Source organism: Phialemonium atrogriseum (genome assembly GCF_030411735.1).
Source record: "Phialemonium atrogriseum strain 8032-3 unplaced genomic scaffold QBC33scaffold_18, whole genome shotgun sequence".
Classification (NCBI taxonomy): Eukaryota; Fungi; Ascomycota; class Sordariomycetes; order Cephalothecales; family Cephalothecaceae; genus Phialemonium; species Phialemonium atrogriseum.
The window spans coordinates 547,430-568,171 of record NW_026848155.1 but is presented as its reverse complement, the minus strand read 5'-3'; the positions used below and the strand labels follow the sequence as shown (position 1 = coordinate 568,171).

At 56.1% G+C, this 20,742-nt stretch overlaps 6 protein-coding genes across 6 annotated transcripts; 2 read left to right on the top strand and 4 right to left on the bottom strand.

The window, feature by feature from the left end:
- Positions 1-20: 20 nt before the first annotated feature.
- On the bottom strand, positions 21-1,360 carry QBC33DRAFT_543915 (isochorismatase domain-containing protein). The gene is made up of 4 exons (XM_060428408.1): positions 1,096-1,360; positions 1,023-1,038; positions 901-954; positions 21-820 (listed from the first exon to the last, which is right to left on the bottom strand). Exons 1-4 carry the CDS (start codon positions 1,235-1,237, stop codon positions 292-294), a joined length of 741 nt encoding a protein of 246 aa, XP_060281983.1. The 5' UTR covers positions 1,238-1,360; the 3' UTR covers positions 21-291.
- On the bottom strand, positions 1,361-3,500 carry QBC33DRAFT_543912 (uncharacterized protein). The gene is made up of 5 exons (XM_060428407.1): positions 3,001-3,500; positions 2,814-2,949; positions 2,378-2,762; positions 2,109-2,320; positions 1,361-2,048 (listed from the first exon to the last, which is right to left on the bottom strand). The coding sequence occupies exons 1-5, from the start codon at positions 3,284-3,286 to the stop codon at positions 1,502-1,504; spliced, it is 1,566 nt and encodes a 521-aa protein (XP_060281982.1). The 5' UTR covers positions 3,287-3,500; the 3' UTR covers positions 1,361-1,501.
- Positions 3,501-5,422: 1,922 nt separating this feature from the next.
- On the top strand, positions 5,423-7,161 carry QBC33DRAFT_543907 (uncharacterized protein). The gene is made up of 2 exons (XM_060428406.1): positions 5,423-6,536; positions 6,615-7,161. Exons 1-2 carry the CDS (start codon positions 5,568-5,570, stop codon positions 6,885-6,887), a joined length of 1,242 nt encoding a protein of 413 aa, XP_060281981.1. The 5' UTR covers positions 5,423-5,567; the 3' UTR covers positions 6,888-7,161.
- QBC33DRAFT_590615 (ARM repeat-containing protein) lies at positions 6,802-14,425 on the bottom strand (the record flags this gene model as incomplete). The annotated part of the gene is made up of 4 exons (XM_060431618.1): positions 6,802-7,821; positions 7,894-9,219; positions 9,250-13,644; positions 14,309-14,425. 4 exons carry the CDS (start codon positions 14,423-14,425, stop codon positions 7,285-7,287), a joined length of 6,375 nt encoding a protein of 2,124 aa, XP_060281980.1. The 3' UTR covers positions 6,802-7,284.
- A 1,304-nt stretch (positions 14,426-15,729) lies between these two features.
- On the bottom strand, positions 15,730-18,039 carry QBC33DRAFT_543897 (glycosyltransferase family 22 protein). Its single transcript, XM_060428405.1, has 4 exons — positions 17,535-18,039; positions 16,974-17,359; positions 16,794-16,921; positions 15,730-16,734 (listed from the first exon to the last, which is right to left on the bottom strand). The coding sequence occupies exons 1-4, from the start codon at positions 17,641-17,643 to the stop codon at positions 15,795-15,797; spliced, it is 1,563 nt and encodes a 520-aa protein (XP_060281979.1). The 5' UTR covers positions 17,644-18,039; the 3' UTR covers positions 15,730-15,794.
- A 615-nt stretch (positions 18,040-18,654) lies between these two features.
- On the top strand, positions 18,655-19,293 carry QBC33DRAFT_579470 (Skp1 family, dimerization domain-containing protein; the record flags this gene model as incomplete). Its single annotated transcript, XM_060431139.1, has 3 exons — positions 18,655-18,724; positions 18,796-19,061; positions 19,117-19,293. The coding sequence occupies 3 exons, from the start codon at positions 18,655-18,657 to the stop codon at positions 19,291-19,293; spliced, it is 513 nt and encodes a 170-aa protein (XP_060281978.1).
- Positions 19,294-20,742: the final 1,449 nt, after the last annotated feature.

Sequence of the window (20,742 nt, the reverse complement as noted above, 5' to 3'; positions counted from 1 at the left end):
AAACAAGTCGAACCAGTCGGTGCCAGAGACTAGCAATTTGTTTGTTATGCATGCGCCTGTTTCTATTTATCAAGGATCCTGGATACATATAACTCCCGACCCAGCTTGATATGTACGGAGCGAAGTAATATTCACCAAAGTAAAAACAAAGGATGCTCCCTCACATCCCAACCGTCCTTTCCTCCCGTAGAGAACTCCTCCATCTATCCCTGTTGACAGTATGGGACCATGCATCTCTCTCTCTCCGTCCCCCCCACCCCCACCCCTTTCCACGCCTCTCACCAGCACCCGTCACATCTTGGAAGCCAGCAGCCCCTGCAGCGCGGCGCGCGTATCGGCAGCCGACTCCTTGACGAGGGCGACGGCGCCCCTGAACTCGGGGGCGGCGGCGTCGCCGAGGCGCTCGTAGAGCCATCCCTCGCTGGTGGCGACGACGGCGCCCTCGGCGCGCAGCCTCGCCAGGGCGACGGCGACCTCCTCGCGGTTGCAGCTGGACACGCCGTCGGCGAGCACGTAGACGCGGTGGCCGGCCGCCAGGCAGTCGAGCGCCGTCTGGGTGACGCAGATGTGCGACTCGATGCCGACGATGACGATGGTCGAGCAAGGGCCAGAGGGCCCCGGGCGCGGGAAGTGGCGCGATATCGCGGGCGTCCACATGCTGAAGAGGGTCTTGTCGACGTCCTCGCGGACGAGGGAGGTGGGCAGGTGCGCGCGTAGCTCCGGGATGGTGTCGCCTAGCCGGGCGCGGTTCTGCGTCGTCACGTAGATGGGGATGGAGAGGAGCTTGGCGGCCTTGAGGACCTTGGTCGCGGTGAGGACGCTGGTTTTGGGGCGCCGGTTTGTTAGCATGTGCAGAAGACGGTTGGGAAGGGGGGGTGGGAGATTTGGATTCCGACTTACACATTGTCGAATCCGTAGATGGCGTTACGGAACTTCTCTTGGATGTCGCAGACACTAAGTAAGGCGTGGATCATTTAGCCCAATAGCAGCGAGGATCTACAAGCCAAAAAGGGGAAACCAACAATATCGCAGTATTCTCTGGTGCATCTCGTGTCAGTTACGTGACGCCACGTGCCCAATGGCGGAGGGACTCACGCATTCGCCTGGCGGGGCCTCTCTCGGCGGCCATTGTGGTATACAGCACGCTCCTGGGTGTTGAGAAGGATGGGGAGATTCGCCGAGGAGTCAATTGGCCGATACAACCAAATCCGGGCCTCAGGGTTCGATAGATGGTCATGTCACAGGCGAGGAAATGGATGATGCAGTGTCAGGTAAACCCCCACGGGCCGACAGGTCTTCAATGCGGGGGAACGGGCGTGAAAGAAACCCCCCCTTGGCAATACCGCGGGGTGGCGTGGCAGTTGCCGGACAGATGCCGACCGGCCCAACCGCACGTGATCCCCTTCGGCACATACCTATGGACGGAGATTCTCAACAGATAGCAAGGGAATGCTGGCATTATGTGATAGAGCGATAGATCCGACTAATATTCGCCTGTCCGTCACACACGAGAGACCTTTGCCCGTTGCAGCCAGCTCAGGTCCCGATCAGCAGTTGCCTTCCGGATCCTGAGCAGCTCGTCTATGAAAGCGGGCACAAACGTCCCCGGCCCTTGGACATCCGCCCGGACGGCCGCCACCTCGGCGGCGATCTCGAGGTGTAGGATCCCCGCGATCACTGCGGCCAGTTTGTCCGTCGGGGCGATAGCCATCATCGCCGAGACCGTAGTCCCCAAGACGCAGCCCGTGCCCGTCACCATGCCCAGGTACTCGTGGCCGTTGTCGATTCTGAACACCCTCTCCCCGTCGCTGACAATGTCCGTCTTGCCCGTCATGATGACGATGTTCTTCTCCCTTGTAGCCAGTTTCCGGACGAGCTCGGCCTTCTGCGAGGTGTCCAGGGTGCAGGAGCTGTCAACGCCGCGCTGCTGCACGTTGTTCTGCCCAAACACCGTCTTGATCTCTCCCTCGTTGCCCTTGATTACATCGAGATAGCCATTGGCCATGATAGTCTTGACTGCCGCTCGCCTTATCGAGGTGGCACCGGCTCTAGGTCGCTGATATTAGGTTCTGCATGAAGTGAAACAAGTGATGCCGGGGGGCCCTTACCCGACGGGATCGAAGATCACAGGTCGGCCTGCTTGGTTGTATGCCCTCAGGGCTTTGAGGTAGTTCTCCAGGCCCTGCTCGGTGACCGTCCCCATGTTGATCACCAGGGCACCGCCAAGCCTGGCGAGATCAGGGGCCTCTTCTCCGTAGTTTGCCATTATAGGAGATGCTCCTACAGCCAAGGCTACGTTGGCCGCAAAGTTCTGGACAACCTGCGTATGTGTCAGTGATGAAATCTGTCTGTGCAAAGTGCAGATGGGCCGACTAACTAAATTGGTCATGTTGTGAGAGAGGGGAGTGGCATCGTGGACAGCTTTGATGACAGCTGGGACCAGAGCGATAATGTCGTGAGCTTCTACTAGTTTCTGACCCGCCCTGTCTTCACCGTCCTGCCGGAACAGCGGTGCCGCCCGTACAAGGCTGAGCAGTCTCCTGGCCTCGCCCTCCGGGTCCGGCGCAGCCATGAGAGCGCTGACGATAGCAACACCATTCAGATTTCTCAAGGGAGAGCTGCTCTGGAACATGACTCGCTCGAGGTTGGACCCATTGACGCCTCCGATGCAGACTGTCTGGGCGTCGTGGCCTCCAGCAGTAATAGCTTCCAGTATCTCCCGCACCCCAGCGGTTCCAATGATGCTTTTTGCGTTTGTTTTCCTGGCCTCGCGTTAGAATAGTGGATTAGATGGGGGGTCCGGGAGACTCCACGTTGGGGTTGCGTAGACAGTGCCAATGCCGAGATAGTCGGCGCCATTGTTGCACGCTTCAAGAGCTTGGTCTACGCTGCTCACGGTGACTCCGATGATAGCGTCGGGGCCCAAGAGCTTCCTCGCGAGACTTAGCTCTGCCTGGCATTAGCTTGCAGCTCCATTGCGATTGGGTCTTCCGGACTAACCCATATCGTCCTGCCCAATATGGACTCCCTCACAGCCAACTGCGAGGGCCACATCAATCCGGTCGTTGATGAGGAGTGGTACATTGTGTCGCTTGGTAATCTCGTGCAATTGACGGGCAATATCCACCAGAACTGCGGTATCACTGGTCTTGTCCCTGTACTGGACGCAAGTGACGCCGCCCTTCACAGCAGCTTCGACGACATGGCAAATGTTCTTGTCGCCAAGAATTGCTGGTGTCGAGTCAGTTACGAGGTACAGTGAATAGTTGACGTCTTCTTTCTTCATCGTGCTCGGTTTTCTTGTTTGTCAGGTTGGAGAAACTAGCAAGTTCGCCAAGCATCACGAAATAAATATCCCGCAGGTGCCAGCTTAACTTTGTAAGTCAAGCCACTCTTCCAGCAACGACGCTCTCTCTCGTCTAAGAGGAAGAGCACAGGGTTCACGTCCTCAATCTTGCGCCTGCATTGACTTGCGTACCAATTCTGCACCTATAGCAATATTGCTTTCTTATTGTTATTTACCTAGCTAAGGATGATTGCACCTATCTCGAGTCTTCCAACGCAAAGCTTACGTCATGTAGCATTTCCATGCTCCCGTCGCACTTTACACTACTTATATCTAGATGTCTCGACCAGCAATCGTTACTTCCTTGACGCATCGTCATTTCTCCCCCTCCCCCACTCCTAATTGCCTGGTGGATGATCGTGAGAGCGAGGCGACTGCGTTCTAACAGACTAGCCCCTCGTAAGCAAGGTCCCTTTGGCGGTGCCTTCGACCGTGGCCCAGCGTGTTATCATGGAAGCACTGGCTCACTAGCATAGAACTGGTGCGTTTTAAGTGTTTCGTGCCTGTATTAACAATACCGTAGATAGACAAGCGGGCTTCAATGCAATGGTCGCCTTGTGTGCGCAAAGACACTTGCCATGTATCCCTTAGTCGCAGATTCCCATATGAAAGTTTCTTGATCACGCCGGCCACAAGGTCGTAACTGCATCCCGTCGACAGTATGTGAAAAGCAGAGCGGCTTGCCCTACGTGACTGCGTAATGTAGCATCTCCCTAGCACTTGCAGCAAGATAGCAGCTCCTTCCTCCTATATTGTGTCGAGGGATTCCAGGCATGGGAAGCAATTGCGGTTTCGAAAAGAGAAGGAAGTTGCAGTCGAACACAGCCTAGAACCACTTAAGCCAGGCTTCCTCCCGTCCAGTCCTCTCTGCTCTTCGTCTTCAACTCATCCAGCCTTGAATGGTCGTCTTTGACAGTCCGCTCACGGCTCACCACCTACACGTACGTCACTGTTGACACTTGCCCCGGTGCGCCGCGAGGCTCCATGCGCCGTGACAGCACTCGGCTGCCCAGCCCATCGGATGCCCCCCTTTCTGTCTGCGCAGCTTCGACGCAGATGTGTTCCACGCCCCAACGGACCTCACCTCAGTATCGTCTTCGCCTGAAACATCCTGGGCCACTGCTGTGGCAAGGGTCATCTTGGGCGACGTTAGTGCTGTGGTATACCAAAGGTGGGCGGTCCATCCTGTGGTGATATTGTTCTGGCACTCTGAGCTTCGGCGATGAAGACAGGACACTTCTGAGAAGCCCACACTGAGCTTCGGCTAGCCCCCTAACGGGACATGGGATCTAGGGTTGAGCGCGGTGGTCCTGTGGCATACCAACAGGTGGGTGGTCTACCCTGTGATTAATGTTGCCTGGCACTCTGAACTCCGGCGATGAAGAACATGACTTTTCTGAGGAGCCTGCACTGAGCCTCGCCTGACCGTCCTCGCGAGTTTCAACTGCGCAGACGTCGCCCTTTCTAAAGGGCCCCTCCCCCCCGGACAGAGGAACATGTTAGCCCTAGGTTCCAGCGCAAATTGGTGATGTTCACTCAGGGCGAGTCAACTCCTTTGGCGCACCATCCAGAGGAGCCGGAGATGTCGACTTGTAATGGAAAGGAGGGAAGACTGGAGGGGCCGAGGAGAGGTTGGCTTTCAGGCAGCTCTCCGGCTTGTCGGGGTTTTGGGTTAAAGTTGGAGTCACTCGGTGGCAGGATACTGGAGGAGATGCTCTGCGGCTGCCAGTATACATCCCTTTTCGGACTAAGTTTGGGTTTGCGCAATGTTTTCTAGAAGGGCCTCGCCAGTACCCTCTCATCTGGCTATTGCACATGATTGGCCCAATCCAAGTTTGACTCGGGTGTGTGGGTGATACCTTGAGCAAAAGAAGGCAAAACAGCGTCACGGTTCCCGTAGATTAGAGAAGACGGCGGAGAATCCATTCAAACGTTGAAGATTACAGGGTGAGGACCAACCCCGCGCGTCGTAGAAACAATACTGGGGAAGTACCTAGTTTTCTCGAACAGCTTCAACGAATACACCATCCAGCCCAACAAGAAACCTGGCCTTTGCATTACAGGGATGCTGTCATGCCGAGGTCGGCCCGCAGCCCAATGGTGCAAGGGGTTGACCAATGCCGAATTAAGCCGCATCCGTCTGATGTACAGTACATAGGTACCTACAACGTAGGGCTTCATTCTTGATGCAATCCTTCCAAGGGCACTAACCAACCACATCATGTCAACCCTGAGATTAACCTTCCTGTATCCCCATTTGTTCCGCACGGCTCGTCTAGGCGAACCCGCCGCCCAGGCAGCAGCGAGGGGTTCCCGGCGCAGGCCTCGCCGTGCGACTCCGACGCTCCCCTGCCTGCACGCCTCGCCCTTCGCCAGCGCGACAACCGCGAGGCAGACCCCGGCCCTCAAGAGACATGGGAAAGCAGTAGAGCCGGCTCCGCTGCATATCGAACCCGACGCTCCTGCGGCTGGGGATGCGAAGGCGCGGCCCGAGCAAGGTGGTGGTGGTGGGAAGGCGGACAACGAGGCCGTGAGGACCGAAGGGAAGGGGGCGAAGGACACCGGCAAAGCAGCGGAGCCCACCAATGCGCAACCCGGACAGGCAGAAGAAGCCAAGGCGCAGCAGGCCCCCGGGAGCGACAGCCGTCTGGCGGCGGCAACGGACGACTCCCCACCGAGCACCAAGAGCGGACCGATGGACACGATCCTACACATGGGGCCGCCGGGGGGCTACGAGGAGGCGGCGCCGGGGCCGGGGCGGAGGACGGTGCCGCCGCCGCACATGGCCGCGTCGCCGTACGTGCACCACTTTGACAGCTACTCGCTGGTCAAGCAGCTCGAGGCGGGCGGGTGGACGGCGGTGCAGGCCATCACTGCGATGAAGGCGATCCGCGGCATCCTGGCGGCGAACCTGGACGTGGCGCAGGACGGCCTCGTCAGCAAGTCGGACGTCGAGAACGAGACGTACCTGTTCCGCGCCGCCTGCAGCGAGCTCAGCGCCGAGGTCCGCAACAACCGCCGCGTCGCCGACGGGCAGATGCGCCAGCAGCGCACCACCCTGCAGCACGAGGTCGACATCCTGACACAGGGAATGAGCCAGGAGGTCCTGACGCTGAATGATAACGTGCGCGGCATGTTCAACGACCGCAGGATGGCCGTCCGGGAGGAGCAGAAGGCGGCCGAGAGCGCGGTAAGTGGCAACCACCCCCCCCCCCCCTTTGGAGAGGTTCGGGGAAGAGAGGACTAACCGAGTTTCGTTCCTATCTAGATCCAGCAGATCAGCTATAAGATCAGCATATTGCTGAACAGCGACGCAAGGTCGGAGATCGAGGCCGTGCGCTGGGTCCTGATCCGGCGCTCCGTCCTGGGCATCCTCTTCATGGCGATCCTGACACTCGGCTCGCTGCGCTATGCGAGCTATCGCAGCCACGAGAAGGCGAGGGAGCAGGAGATGTTGCTGATGGAGGCGGGCGCCCTCAAGAAGGAGGCCGCTAGGCAAGACGCTGGGCCAGATGTAAGCGAGATGCTGGCGGCGAACTGACAGGTTGTAAATCCGGTGCAAGCATAGGAGAGAAAATTTGGGGGTAGAGGGCAACCGAGACTTAGATCTAGTCGTGTTGGGGATACCCACACGTATATATACTCCCAGCCGGGCCGTTTTCTATGTCGCAAGTTCTGGGAGGAAGCCTTGTCGTAGGAGGCACTACCATTCTTGAACCAGGGGTATTTCAATCAATCATCCAGTTACCCCTAGCCACCCGCTTAGCACGCGCACGAGTCTCTACGGGCTTCGAGTATGCATGTACTTTCCAAAGCAAGCAAGGTAATAACGAGTCCTTCGAAAAATTCAACTACTCTAGGTTATACGCTGCACAACCTCCCTATACAACAATATCATCTGCATCTGGCACCCCTTCCCAACTCATCAACGACCCCAATCAACCCCCAAAGTCCATCTTAAGCGCAATACTCGGCCTCACCTCCTCCTCACCCGCCTCCCCACCATCCCCGCCCGCCGCACCACCCGCCCTCCTCCCAGACCGAATGACCTCCTCCATAAATGTCCTCTGCCCCTCGCTCATCCCCGCCACGACCCCGCGGAACGCCGCCTGGTCCACCGACGCCAGCTCGAGCAGCCTCGCGCCCGTCTCGCGGAAGACGGGGGGCACGGCGCCAATGTCGTCCGCGTCGGCGGCCGCCGCCCGCGAGAGGAGCGCCGGCGCCACGAGGGCCATGGCGACGGCGACGCGGTTGCCACCGCCCTTGCTACCGCCCTTGCCCTTGCCGAGCGTCGCCACGTACTGGCAGAGCGTGTGCGCGACGAGCGCACGCGCGTTCTCCGGGTCCTCGCGTTCCGTGTCGGTGACGAAGGAGATGAGGCGCGGGAGCAGGTGGCGGGCCAGGGTTTGGTCCGCGGCCGTCGGCGAGGGCTGAAGGAGGAGGGAGCGGATGCAGTTGGCGGCGATCCTCGCGGTCTATGTAGCCGAGTCAGGAGCTGTTCTGTTGGGTTGGGTTGGGAAAGTGGAGGGGTCAGAGTATATACTCACCATGCGGTCCGTAAGACAATCAACCACCTCTTCAAGGAACCTCGAGACAAGTGGGTCAGTAGCTGGGAGGTGGTTCTTGCCACTGGTGAAGAGGATGGTGATCGCCATAAGACAGTTCTTGACGCACGGCAGCGAGGTGGCCACCTCGCGCTTCTGGGCGTGCAGGTAGATGGAGAGGAACCGCCTCAAGCAGCCCTGGAGCTGCACGTCCGTCTGGCCAGCCGCGGCACCAGAGGATTTCCTTGAACTTGTCATGCTTGTGATGAATCTCTTCAGCGTCGGGAGAGACTGCGGTACGACAACCTCCTGACAGGACGGCGTGGCCAGGATCGTAGCAAGGATGTGGATAATGCACGCGTGGAGATCAGTCTTGATGATGGATGGGAAGACTTCGGCAGCATCGACGAGAGCATTTAGGGACGTGCGGACTAGCAGGATGGCTTCCTCTGTCATTTGGTGGCGTACAGGCTGGTTGGTTTCTGAGAGGTTGGGAAGCAGACCCGACAGGACCAATACGATGATCCGCGTAAGCTCGAAGAGTTGTTCGATGTCCTCGGACAGCTCATCGTTGTCGGCTTGCTCGCGGTTTCTTGCTGCTGGGTGAGCAACGCAGAGAGCCCGCGCGATTTCCACAATTACCCCTTGGACATCTAGGGGTTCGGTGAGTACAAGCCGATCAAGGAGATCCATCGTCTCCGAGAAGATTGCGTCGCGATAGATTGCGTGACCAGACACGCTGGGATGTAGGATCTTCTTCAAGGCTCGCAGGATTTCTAGCGTTTGCTCTTGAGTGCCTAGCGAGTCTGCCTGCCCTGGTTTCGCGGCAAGTGCTTCGAAAGCAATGCCAAATAAGACGAAGAAGAAGGCGACCGGCTCGTCCCGATAGTTGATGTCGGCGCCCTTGGAGTGGCCATTTGTGACAGGGCCTTTGGATTCTTTGCCGTCCAGCGCGTCGAAGACGAACTCGCTGTCTTGCTCAATCAGGCTGGCGATGGCGTCCACAAGCTTGAGCCACGAGTCTTGGTAGAATTTGAGGAGTGTCTCTCGATTCAGGGCAGCATACACTGTGTCGAGGCTGCCGGAGAGAGACGGGGGTCCGAGGGTCATGGATATATCGGGCTCGAAGCGCAGGCGAGCGAACTCCCGAAGAGACTCGAGCCATAGTGGCGTCAGAGTTCCGATATGAGGCTTCAGGACTTCAAGCAGGTACTTCTGCTCGGAGCTGGCCACCTGCAGATCCGCCCAGGCGGCGAAAACCGACATCTTGACCATGACCTGGGCATTGGAGCTCAGCCCCTTGAGGTCGCCAATCCCGGCATTCTCGTGCTGGCTTGAGAAGTTTTCAAGAGCGCTCACGAGCGTCTTGAGAATCCTCCCCATCCTGTCTACGTCCGTTACAATGCCGGTTGCAATGAACGTGGCGCAAACGTTGACTGCCTCCGAGGCTAGTTCAGGTGACGAGTCGGCAGCAAAAGCTGGCGTCAAGGCCGAGCTGATTTGGGCCTGGTATTGCTCAAGCAGCATTGCCTCCTCAAAGTCTGGATCGGGCGTCTTCCCAAACGTCTTTAGCACTGCTCCGATGATCTTCAAGCCCCATACGCGCTGCTCCAGCACTCCGCCCGTCGAGGCGGAGAAGGCCATGCGGACCACGTCGGCAATCTTGTTTTGCAAGGCTGTCTGCGCCGGAGACTCGCCATTCGTCGCCACATCCTTAGTGGTGAGGACGAAGATGTCATTGAGCAGGCTCGTCGCAAATGCAGTGACCTGCCACCGAAGGGGCTCCACATCAGGGCCCGCTGCTGGCCCCTTCTCATCTTTGGCGTCGCCAGCTGCGGAAGCGAAGCCAGCCACTTCCTCGTCTCGGAGGTCTGGCATCGCCCTTCCCTTCTTTGCGCCAGCCGCAACTGTCACGATCGCCTTGGGACGAGTCATTTTCAACACGTGCTGCAGCCGCTGAAGCCACGGGGCGGTATCGGAAAGACAGGTCTGGCGCAACCAGTTCCAGATGATGTTGCGGATGCCGTCATGGTTCGGGGCGGAGTCGAGGGCAAGCCAAAGCTGGTCCTCAAATCCCTTGTCCGCGGCTTCAATCACATCGTAGGAATTTCTCTTCATCAGGTTATAGAGCCCGTCAACCGCAATGTCTCGGAGCGTGGGATGCCCCGAGTTGAGATGCTTCTGCAGTGTTTTGACGTAGTCGGTGAAGTTCATGTAAACGGGTGCGTAGAGCGTGAGATGTTCCAGGCAAGCCAGACTTGCTCTCTGAACCTCGAGGTCGTCTTCCTGCTGGAAATGCCCAACAAGCGTGAGGATCAACTCCCTCGATTTGGTCGCATCCTGGAGGTCCGGCCCAAGCACGTTGATAAGCGAGTTGACACACCGCGCTGCCGCGGCCGTTGAGGAGAGCTCAACTTCGAGGTTCATGGTGATGGCTGACGAGACCTCTGGGTTATGCGTGTCCGAAACATAGAGCTTCGCCAACATGCCCAGAGTGCTGGAGACGTACCCTGAGAATCCAAGGCCAGCAGCGTCCGACACGCGGGCTATCGCCTCCATGGCCCAGAAATGGACCGTGGGGTGGGGGTCGTTGCATAGCGACATGAGGATGTTGAGAATCGTCTTGAGATGATACCCCGCTGCCATGCTGCCGATCTTGGTTTGGATAGTCCCCAAGGCCATCGCACAGCCGGCCCTGGCACTCGGCTCTCTGTTGATGACGATTGTGTCGACAAGATATTTGATCTCCTGATTGGTGAACGCGTTCCCGCAAGTGTTGCAGAGCCTTGCCACTGCCTCATAGCCAATACTCCGGACGTACTGGTCTGGGTCCAGGACGACATCCCGGAGCATTTCCTGTAGGAGCTTCTCCACGGCAAAGTTGGTGACGTCGCCCGCAGGAGACTTGGTCTCTTTCACGGCTACTCTCAGGGTCGAGAGCAGAGCTACGGCAGTATTGACGTTGATCGCCGCTCTGCGTCCTGGATCTCGCTGCAACGAACCTGTTGCAACAAAGGTCGTGACCTGCTCCAGAATACTCTCCTGCACCTTAGATGGCGTGAGGGGGAAGACGAATGCAAACAGTTGGATCGCCATGTTGACCACCTCAGTCGCGGGAGGATCAGGGTGATCTCCGGATGCCTCCGGGTCTCCCATGTATAGCATGGAGGCATCGTGCTCCAAGGCACCACATACCGGCGATAGAAGGAGCATATTAACACGGTCTTCTGGACCGTCTTCGTCGCACAACAAAGACTCTCCCTGGTTTTCTTGCTGGCCTGGAAGGCTCTTGACCTTGAAGCCCCGAACGAGTCCGGTGACACCAAAGCCAGAGTTGTCCCCCACGTCCCATATGGTCTCGAAAGTTCCGGCGGCGTTTGCTATGGATGCGCTGAGGGAGTTGGGAGTGTAGTTTTCTGGATCGGCGAAGAGGGAGATAGTCAGGGTGAGGAGGTTGGACTGCAACAAGGCCTCTGTGCCACCCGCCGGGCTCACATTTACCAGCTTGGTATAGCATTGCAAGACGCGGCGTTGGACCATGACCTCCAGGTCCTGCAATTGGAGGGCGGGAGTCAGTCTCTCGGACATATCTTCTGTGGTCTTCTTGGACGGAAGCGTCTTTAGGAAGGCAGTGGTGCTTTGCAGCATCGTTGCTATCCGCTTCGAGACGTCGACTGTCAGGAGGCGACTGTTGAACTGGAGGAAAGCGAGGATCGAGCCGAGCGCGCACTCCCTGACGTGTGCGAGGAAGGCGGCGTTCAAGTAGTTCCTCTGCGCGGTATTGTCCTTGGCCAGAACCTTGGGCAGTGCGTTTTTCCAGAGAAGCAGCATCTGTGACAGGTGGATTTTGACGAAATTCGGTCCGAGAGACATCAGGCCTCCTATTAAAGTCCAGGCGACCTGGATCTTTGTGCTAGCGACACGTAGTTCTGAACTGCCACTAGACTTCAGCAGGTTCGTTGCCATGGTCAGGACGCGACTGTTGATGTCGACAGAGCCATAGAGTGGTCGCAGCGGACTCGTGCTCAGCGTTGCGGCCAAGCCGTGAGCGAATCCAATGCATCGCCGAGGCGAATTCCGGCCTGATCCAAGTAAGCCCAGTTCCCTGCTCAGGCTGTTCATGCAGACGGAAAGGCACGGAAGAAGCTGCTGAGGGCAGGCTAGGACGAATGTCTTCATGCAGGATGATGCGTAGACCTGGACAGAATAGCTCGGGTGCTGGAGGACCTGCAACAGGCCGTCCCGACACGACTCGGCGAAGTTGTTTGCTGCCGAGCCCATGCTGTTGATTAGACGCGCCAGGGCGCCCATGGACACGATCAAGGTCTGCTTGCTAGGCTCCGGTCGCTCTTTGAGGGCGCGCGGATAGTTCTTTAAGATATCGTTGATAATAATCTTGGCTGCTGTTGTCTGGCCAGATTCCCCAAGGATCTTCTGGCCGATCACATCCTGGACGATGGCATCAACCATACGTCTGGAGATGAGGAGGCGGTAGCGGCTGTTTGCTAGGTTTCCATGGCCGAGGAGGTCGACTGTCAGGTTCTCCAAGATTCTAAAGTAATTCGTCTCGACCGTCTTCTCTCCTAATCTCTGGAGAACGTTCCCGTAACAGATCGCGATGGCGGCCCTTGCTCGGTTTGTCGTCGACATCCGGACATACTGCGAAGACAAAGTCTTGAGGATATCAACCAACGACATCGCTAGATCGTGCGACCTTTTCCCAGGCGCGGGACTCTCTGATCGTGCCGGTATATCATCATCGTCCTGCAACGAACCAGGCGGGGCCGACTGCCGTTTTACCGCGCGGGATTTGGTCCTCCTGATCATCGCTAGGGGCGCTTCTCCAACTACAGACTCGGAGTAGCCCTTCACCAGAGCTTCTGCAAAGCAGTCGGCAGCAGCGTGGCGGACGTGGACGGAGGGGAAGTCGACCGTCTTGAAAATGGTTGACCGCAGGTTATCAAAGTCGCTCGAGTTCTTGAAATAATTCGTATGCCGAACGAGGGCTTTCATACACCGGCATGCGGAAATGACTACCAACGAGCCCTTGTCACTAGAAGCGTGGTTCCTGGCCTGCTTCCAGAAATCCCTCGCCAAGCTCTCGTCCAAGCTCTCCTCGATCATCTTGACTACCTTGCTAAACGCAGTAAAGACCGCGGCGCGGAGGCCAGCGTTGTTCTGGGAGGCCTTTAGAAGCTTTAACAGCGTCGTGCACGCCAGCTGGTGGAGGCCGATCGCACTATCACCGGCTGAACCGTACACATCTCCAAGACAGGCTACCGCTGCATGCTTGCTCCGGGTTTCGCCCTCGCTCTTGGATTTCCCGCTGGGAATGATGGCTATAAGGTCATTTATCGTCTCGAACAGGAGCTTCCTGTCCCCAATCGCAAATATGTGCGCGAGGCATCGTCCAAGGTTATTCCGGATTACTCGAGTCGGCGCGGGAGTGGCAAGGTTGAGGATCTTGAAGATCTCCTTCTTGAGGTAAAACTGCTGCGCCGTGCAGTCGTCGGCGGACAGGGATAGGACATGTTTGCTGAGGCTGGACACGAAGGTCAATAGGAACAGCTCCTGTTGCTCCGTTGGTAATCCTTGGAGCTTCGACAGGTCGAGCTCCGGGTTGGAGCCTGATGTTGAAGCTTTGCTGGGAACATATTCGCCATTTGTTTCGGAAGGGGGAGATGTCGAAGCCATTCGGGTGGCGTGGCGGCTAATACGTCTGGTCTGAAAGCTCGCTCGTCGTGTCTTCGACCCCTTTATCGTGTCAAGGTCAAGGTCGTGTGTTGTTTGGTGGTCATCTTATCGAGGTTCCCCTTATCGAGTCGGCGAGGCCAGCCATGGGTCCCCCATTATAAGCAATGTGGGTCTTCCAACTACCGTCACCGCACCAATAGAATACCCTGGACCCCCAATTTACGGCACCAGCCTCATCTGCAGGGCCGCCAAAATTTCCCGCGAGGCTGAGGTACTTTGGCCAGCTCCCTCGAATGGTATTTATTCGGCCTTTGTCGAGCAGCGTCCTCGACTAAATCTGGCTTTCAGTTCGAACCCGATTTTGTGTACATATTTTTCTTCTTCCTTAGCGCCTTTTTTTCGAACAACACCAATGGCTTGTATTAGCCGAGGACTTATCAATCCTCGGTTGCTATTGCCCAGAGCATCATGTCCACGATGCTATCGAACATTAACTTCAAGCTCGTCGCTGCTCAGTGGACACAACAAGTGGTCAAAGATAAAGCATGACAAAGCGGCCGCCGACGCCAAGAAAAACGCTGTGCGCAACCAGTTTACGAAATCCCTAGCGCTGTACTCGAGATGTTCGTCCGCCTAGGCTACTACTCTTCAGACGAGGACACGAGACTCATAACTTGGCAGTATACGGCGGAAACCCTGACAATAATCCCCAGCTCGCCTCGACTCTGGCCGCGGCGAGGAAGGCCGGGGTCCCAAAGGCGACTATAGAAGCAGCAATAGCGCGGGGACAAGGCCGCTCCTCCGGAGGCGCGGCGCTGGAGAGCGTTACCTTCGAAGCCATTGTTCCCCCGTCGGTGGCCCTGATAGTGGAAACCGAGACGGATAACAAACTGCGCGTTTTGCAGGATTTAAGCTTGATGGTGAAGAAAGGCAAGGGAATGCCGAGCGCTTCCAAGTACTTCTTCTCAAGGCTCGGCAGGGTGGTATTCGAGAAGAGCGAAAGCGGGATCGGAGTGGAACAAATCATGGACGAGGCATTGGAGGCCGGCGCAGAAGATCTCGAAGATGACGAGGAGGGTAACCTTGTCGTCTGGACACAGCCCAACCAGACCACACAGGTCTGTCGGTCTATTGAGAGCGCCTTTGGGCTGAGGGTTCTCAGCTCCGACATCATATGGTCTCCAAACGAGGATACCAAGGTGCAGCTGGACTCGTCGCCAGAGCTTGCGAACCTCGCCGACCTTATTGTGAAATTGCAGGATCACCCAGATGTTCAAGCGGTATACTCGAATGTCTCGCGGGGCACGATGAGCGATGACGAGTGGGCAACCCTCGAGGAAAACCTAGACGTATAGAGTCCCAGTACCTAGGTATCAATTGTACAACAACGGGAGCATGGCAATAGACCTCTGCCACACGGTTAACCGATCGTTTTGAGAGAGGAAATCGTAGTCGGAACCATGTGAAGGCGGTTGCCAAACCAATATGTCCATCCACTCCGTCTGTTTCCCAATCCCATCCCAACGCCTGTAATGTATGTACAACCGCTGCCTTGCCCAACCACAGCCCCAACCCTACGACTGGGATTCATCGTTCTGGCCTCGATTTTCTTGCCGCTCAGCAGCGAGCCTTCGATCCCTCAGGTACAGCCTCTTCGCCCTCAGCCTCTCAAGCTCGGCGTGTATCTCGTCTCGTTCCAGGGGGATCTTGTTGGCTTCCTCGGGTTTCGGCCAGAAATCGGGTACGGCGAACCGGTTGTCGAGGTTGGTTCCGAAATAGTACATGATGCCTATGGGAAACAGGACATACATGCCGAACTGTCCCAGGTCAGACCCTGAGCGGGTCAGTCGCGTTTGCGCGCGGAGCTCTTACCTTGTAGACTTCTAGATTTAAGCGTTGCATCTTGCTCAATTGGTGATATACTCTCCTGCGATACAAGAAGTGCAAGCGGAAGGTCGGCTTCCAAGAGATAGGTACGCAGAGATGGAGCTCTAGGCGATGGTATGATGCTTTCTGAGCCTGGGTCTAGAGCAAATCCCGAACGACTTGGCACCTGGTGCCAGCTGTGCATCCCGACTTGCACATCTGCCGGGTCATATATGCCCGTCATACCCTGAGGGCTCTACTGAATAGTAAAACGGGATTCACGGATTCGACTTCTTCATTGGTATTTCATAGACATTATTACTCCGGACCACACTGTATTATGGCTACCTTTTCCAGCCCGGACAGCTCTTTGTGACCCTCCAAGCAGCAAGACCTCTTCTTCCCACGACCCGTGCCAAGGTATTCCAAACCCCGTCTTCCGCAAAGTCGAGATCGTCTAAATTCAAGTGCTGTTTGTACCTCCAAACTTCTCGAAACCTGAGACCCTCTAGGCCTTTATTCGGTAGGTACGGATCCAGCCAGTCTGCCGAAAGCGGTGCAATGAGATAGGTCCCGTTATGCTCCTTAAGGTACTCGTTACTCCTCCTGTCCGCAGGTGTGTCGCAAGTGGCCAACTCCCACAGCTCCTCGAGAAGAGCCTCGCCCTTCATGCCCATCACATCCCGGGTTTTCAGGACCTCGTTCTTGCCGTTGAGCAGCCAGATCGGCGGCATGTACGTCTTCCACCAGATCGCCTGCGTTGCATCGGGCTGCTTGCTCATGAACACCTGTCCGGGCACGATTCCGCCCTGATGATAGACGCCCATCAGCAGGCCAAATGCGGAATTGAAGACGATCCACGATACCAGCCAGACCCGCAGTATCGCTTGCCGTTTGGGAAGCTGAACAGACGAGAGGATGAGAGGGATGGTGGGGAGTAAGAACCTGGCCTCTTGGTGCTGGACGATAGACAGCACAAAGAGGCCAGAGATCGCCGAATAGAGACGTAACGACAGGTGCGGCTGGGTGAAGAGAAGCACTGCCGCAGGCCCAATAAGCTGTGGAAGGTTGACCAGAAGGTGTTGATACCATGGATGAAGTCCATGCTGGGCAAGGTTGGCCGGGGACACGTTGTATAGAAGGTTGTTCAGAGGTGTTATCACCGGATGCCAAAGGAGGTCGGCGAAGGAGATAGAGTGGGGAGCATAAAACGCCGTATCCAGCGCTATCGCAAGCAAAGTGGTGAAGAGGCTGGATATCACCATCGTGGCAAGGGACAAAGGTCTGCTTGGCGTTAGCTTGGGACTTCTCCGGTCCAGTCCAGTCTTACGGCGGTTGCATACTTATTCCAATAGTAGGGTATCAATCTAATACCGGGAATCAACAAGAACGCCGGGAATGTTATCCGGTTGAACACGCCAAACACCACGACGATTCCAAGGATCGCCGAGGCCAGAAAGGAAGATTGTTGCTACGACACAAATGAGCTGCTGCTGTTTCACTGTGGTCCTCGAGAGACTTACAGGGCTTTCCGCGATACGCTGGATGAGCACTAAACTCCAAGCTACAACCAATGTCTCCACCGAATTCGAGAAGGTATGTGTTTGATATGTCCAAGTGACATATGAAGAAGCAACCAGAAGCACAGCGACGCGTCGATGGCGTGGTGACTGGATAAGTTCGTGTAATGCCCAGTCCTCCAAGACGAAGCTGATAATGAACATGAGCACCCTCAACGTCCAGAACACCGCTATCGGCGGTATGTCGCCATCTTTTCCGTTCCCTATCCACAACCACCTTAAGAGCAGCATGGGCAGCCCATAGACGGGCCAGAGAGGGAAGACGCTTCGGATGGGGTGCTCATTCGTGAATTCCCAGGTATGACGGACGGGATAGCTGAAGATCTGTCCTAAGAAGCACATCAACATTAGCACGCAGCTTTGCCAACGGTAGATTCCACCCCCCTGGAGGCTCCATCACCTGCATGCTGCAGAACATGCAGGGTCAAAGCTCCGAGGTGGCCATCTAGGCGAGCTTCTCCATGCGGCCAAGACCAGAGCGAGCGAAATATATGTCGCACATACCAGCGATGACCTCTGGGCCCTGGAAGTTCTCGTCGGGGTGGAGATAGCTGGGCGACAGAGCAAACCACAGTCGAACCAGAACCAAGAAAAGATAGGTCCGCCTCCACATGTTGGCTCAGGCTCGTCGAGCTACGGCAGTGGCTCGCAGCGAGTGCATCTGGGGTTAGCGAAGGGGAAAAAAGCTGGTTGCATCACCAACGGCAGCAGAGAGAGAATTATCAGGGAAACCGCATGATCAAGAAGCAGAATATCACGAAAGGGGAGTGATCAGGGGACTAATTTTAGGAGCGTGACAAGGCCACCTTACTCTCCTGTGTATGGTTCGACAGAGTGCTCAAAACACATGCTTGTCAAATTCAACCGCGAACAGAGCACGAGAAAAGTGGGCCTGACGGTCCTTATCCGTATGCATATATACAAGGATGCACTAGCCTAGACTTACCGGTAGGTTCCCATTAGCAACTCTAAAAAGGCCGGTTAACTCAGGCTGCTAAAAAGCTCAGTGATAGCGTTTTGGACACCTAGTTGGTGAGAGGTAAGGCTTTCCTAAACGGAGGTTATTCAGCAGTGAGTCACAACAACAATAGGTACGCAACATGAGCATGGGAAAAGAAGTATGTATTGCGGGGGAGTAACTATGGAATAGAAGAAGACAATATGTATATCCTTGTAGCACCAGATTCCAAAGATGGAACATCTGTTTTCGGAGGGTGCCACTCAACGAGGCTGGCCTGTCGCCACACTGTGACTGAAGGCTGCCATCACCAACAAGGTCATTTTCCCCACTCTTCCTGTACGCTGTAAGGCAACAACACCTAGTTCTCAACCTCCCGTTAGCCAAACTTTCACCATCGGTTTCCGCCTACGGCAGCTTCTTTCCTTGGTCAAGGTTTCTACGCATAATAAGTAGGTATTTAAATCCTGCCTATCCCCTCCCGCCCAAGGTTACTTACTTCACTCGATCACTCTCAAACCACCCCACTAACTGTTGAAAAATCGCCGTGCCATAGTCAAATCTCCTTCCTGTCCACAGATCAGGAAGCAGTTGTATCTATCTCGCCTTACATCGAATTCGCGACTCTCCCCGATTTCTTTTCTATCCGATCTCACAAACGTCACCATGTCCGACATTAAGCCTGCCCACCAGAAGGTCATGCTTCAGAGCAACGACAACGTCTTGCTCGAAGTCGGTAAGTGTCCCCGCCAATCCCCACCCACGTCACCCTGACCCCCCCCCCCCCCATTCTAACGAGGAATCCAGACCGCGTTGTCGCTGAGCGCTCGATGCTCATCCGTAACATGCTTGAGGATCTCGGCGACGGTGCGCTTGAGGACAACCCCATTCCCATTCCCAACGTCAACGAGGCCGTTTTGCGGAAGGTCATTGAGTGGTGTGAGCACCACCGCAACGACCCCCCCCAGACCGCCGATGATGAGAATGACAGCCGCAAGAAGACAACGGATATTGAGGAGTGGGATCAAAAGTTCATGCAGGTTGACCAAGAGATGCTCTTCGAGATCATTCTGGTTCGTCATCTCACATGCATTTTTTTAAACCCGAGTTGACGCTGACCTGTCACAGGCATCCAACTACCTCGATATCAAGCCACTCCTCGATGTTGGCTGCAAAACAGTTGCCAACATGATCAAGGGGAAGTCTCCCGATGAGATCCGCAAGACTTTCAACATCACAAACGACTTCACCCCCGAGGAGGAGGAGCAGATCCGCCGTGAGAATGAGTGGGCCGAGGACCGCTAAGTCTTGCCACGCCGGCAAGAAAGCATCTACCTGTTCGACCCGGTCCCTCTCCCTCCCGTGCACGCGAGTTTGCAAGTCTTCCCGCATCCTGGTTGGCGTTAAAGGATATCTCTTGGCCGATTTGTGTTTCTGTTTTCATTTCGGTTTCCCCTCAAGTTCATGATTTTGCTTCCGGTCTCGGGGACTTGCGGGATGGTCTACTTGCGAGCGTGTCGCGCAGCAGAGAGCGTCCGGTGTCACTTGGTGGCAGGGTGCCCTATTCTCTCACTACCTACGCAAAGGTGTGCCTGTGTTCCCATCGATTAGATGAAGGGAGCAGCGAAAGGACCCCAACTGCGCCAGACCATACGTCTTGATAAATGGCCATCAAAACAACCCCTGGACTACCGTGTTGTTCATACGAGCACGTTCGGCGGGACCGCCAGCTATCTTACCGCTAAGGCGATTATTCCAGTCTAAAATTTTTAGCTATCATGCTGCGATGCCCTTGCTTCGAGACCATGAGTCCTTCCTACGGGCCTACTTGACATCCCTTATAGTCAGAATACAATCGTGTGTATCGGCTCCCTGTGTCCGTATCCGCTCAACACCGTACACGACCTACGCAAGGCGGAAGGGAAAGTATTTGACAGACATTAGTATGGCGACGTACGACCTACCCCATGGGCCGATTCCCTGATGCTACGAAGCAATAGAGACGAGCAGCATATCACTTTGAAAACGTGCACATCCATGACACGACCCCTCAAGAGAGCGCGTCACTTTGTGAGTTTGTGAGCATCTCATTGCGTTTTCCCCGTGACCCTAGAATGCAATATAGACAGACTCCAGTCCAGAAACCAGCAAGCCATGCCGACCCTTAACCACGCGTGGGCGTCTCCTCGCCATTCCGGATCCTCAAATTCCTCTCTGGTTGGATAAGTCCCCGAGTCCTCGGACAACCGGTCTGTTGCCACATTCCGGCGCACATGATGGAGAGTTTGTTCGATGGGCATCGCGAGCTGAAAGGAAACCAAGATGGGGCAAGGAGGCATCTAGATGCCGAGACGGGTCTTGCGCCAATGCCTTCGCTTGGCATTATATCTGGAACCCTCCGAGTTAGTTTTCTGCCCATGCCAAAAATGATCTACCCGGCGCTTCCATGTGTCTAGGGTGCCGATGGCAAGCATCGGTCGCATCATGGAATGGAAGCGGCGGCTCGGTGATGATTCTCGTACCTGATGGTGTTGCCAGTTCGGAGTCGGATCCATTGAGGGATCGGGCGGTTCTGCTTCTGCGCCCTCGCAAGCTTCTGCTTGGTACGGAAAGTCTTGTGGCTCTGGGTGTGGGAAATGAATCGTCAGCCTGGTGTCCTGTATCATCCCCAAATGCCTTCAATCTTGCTTCGCCGCCAGGAACACACCCCGCCGCGCGAAAGGGCTTCCAGATCGTTCGTGATGGGAATCTAGG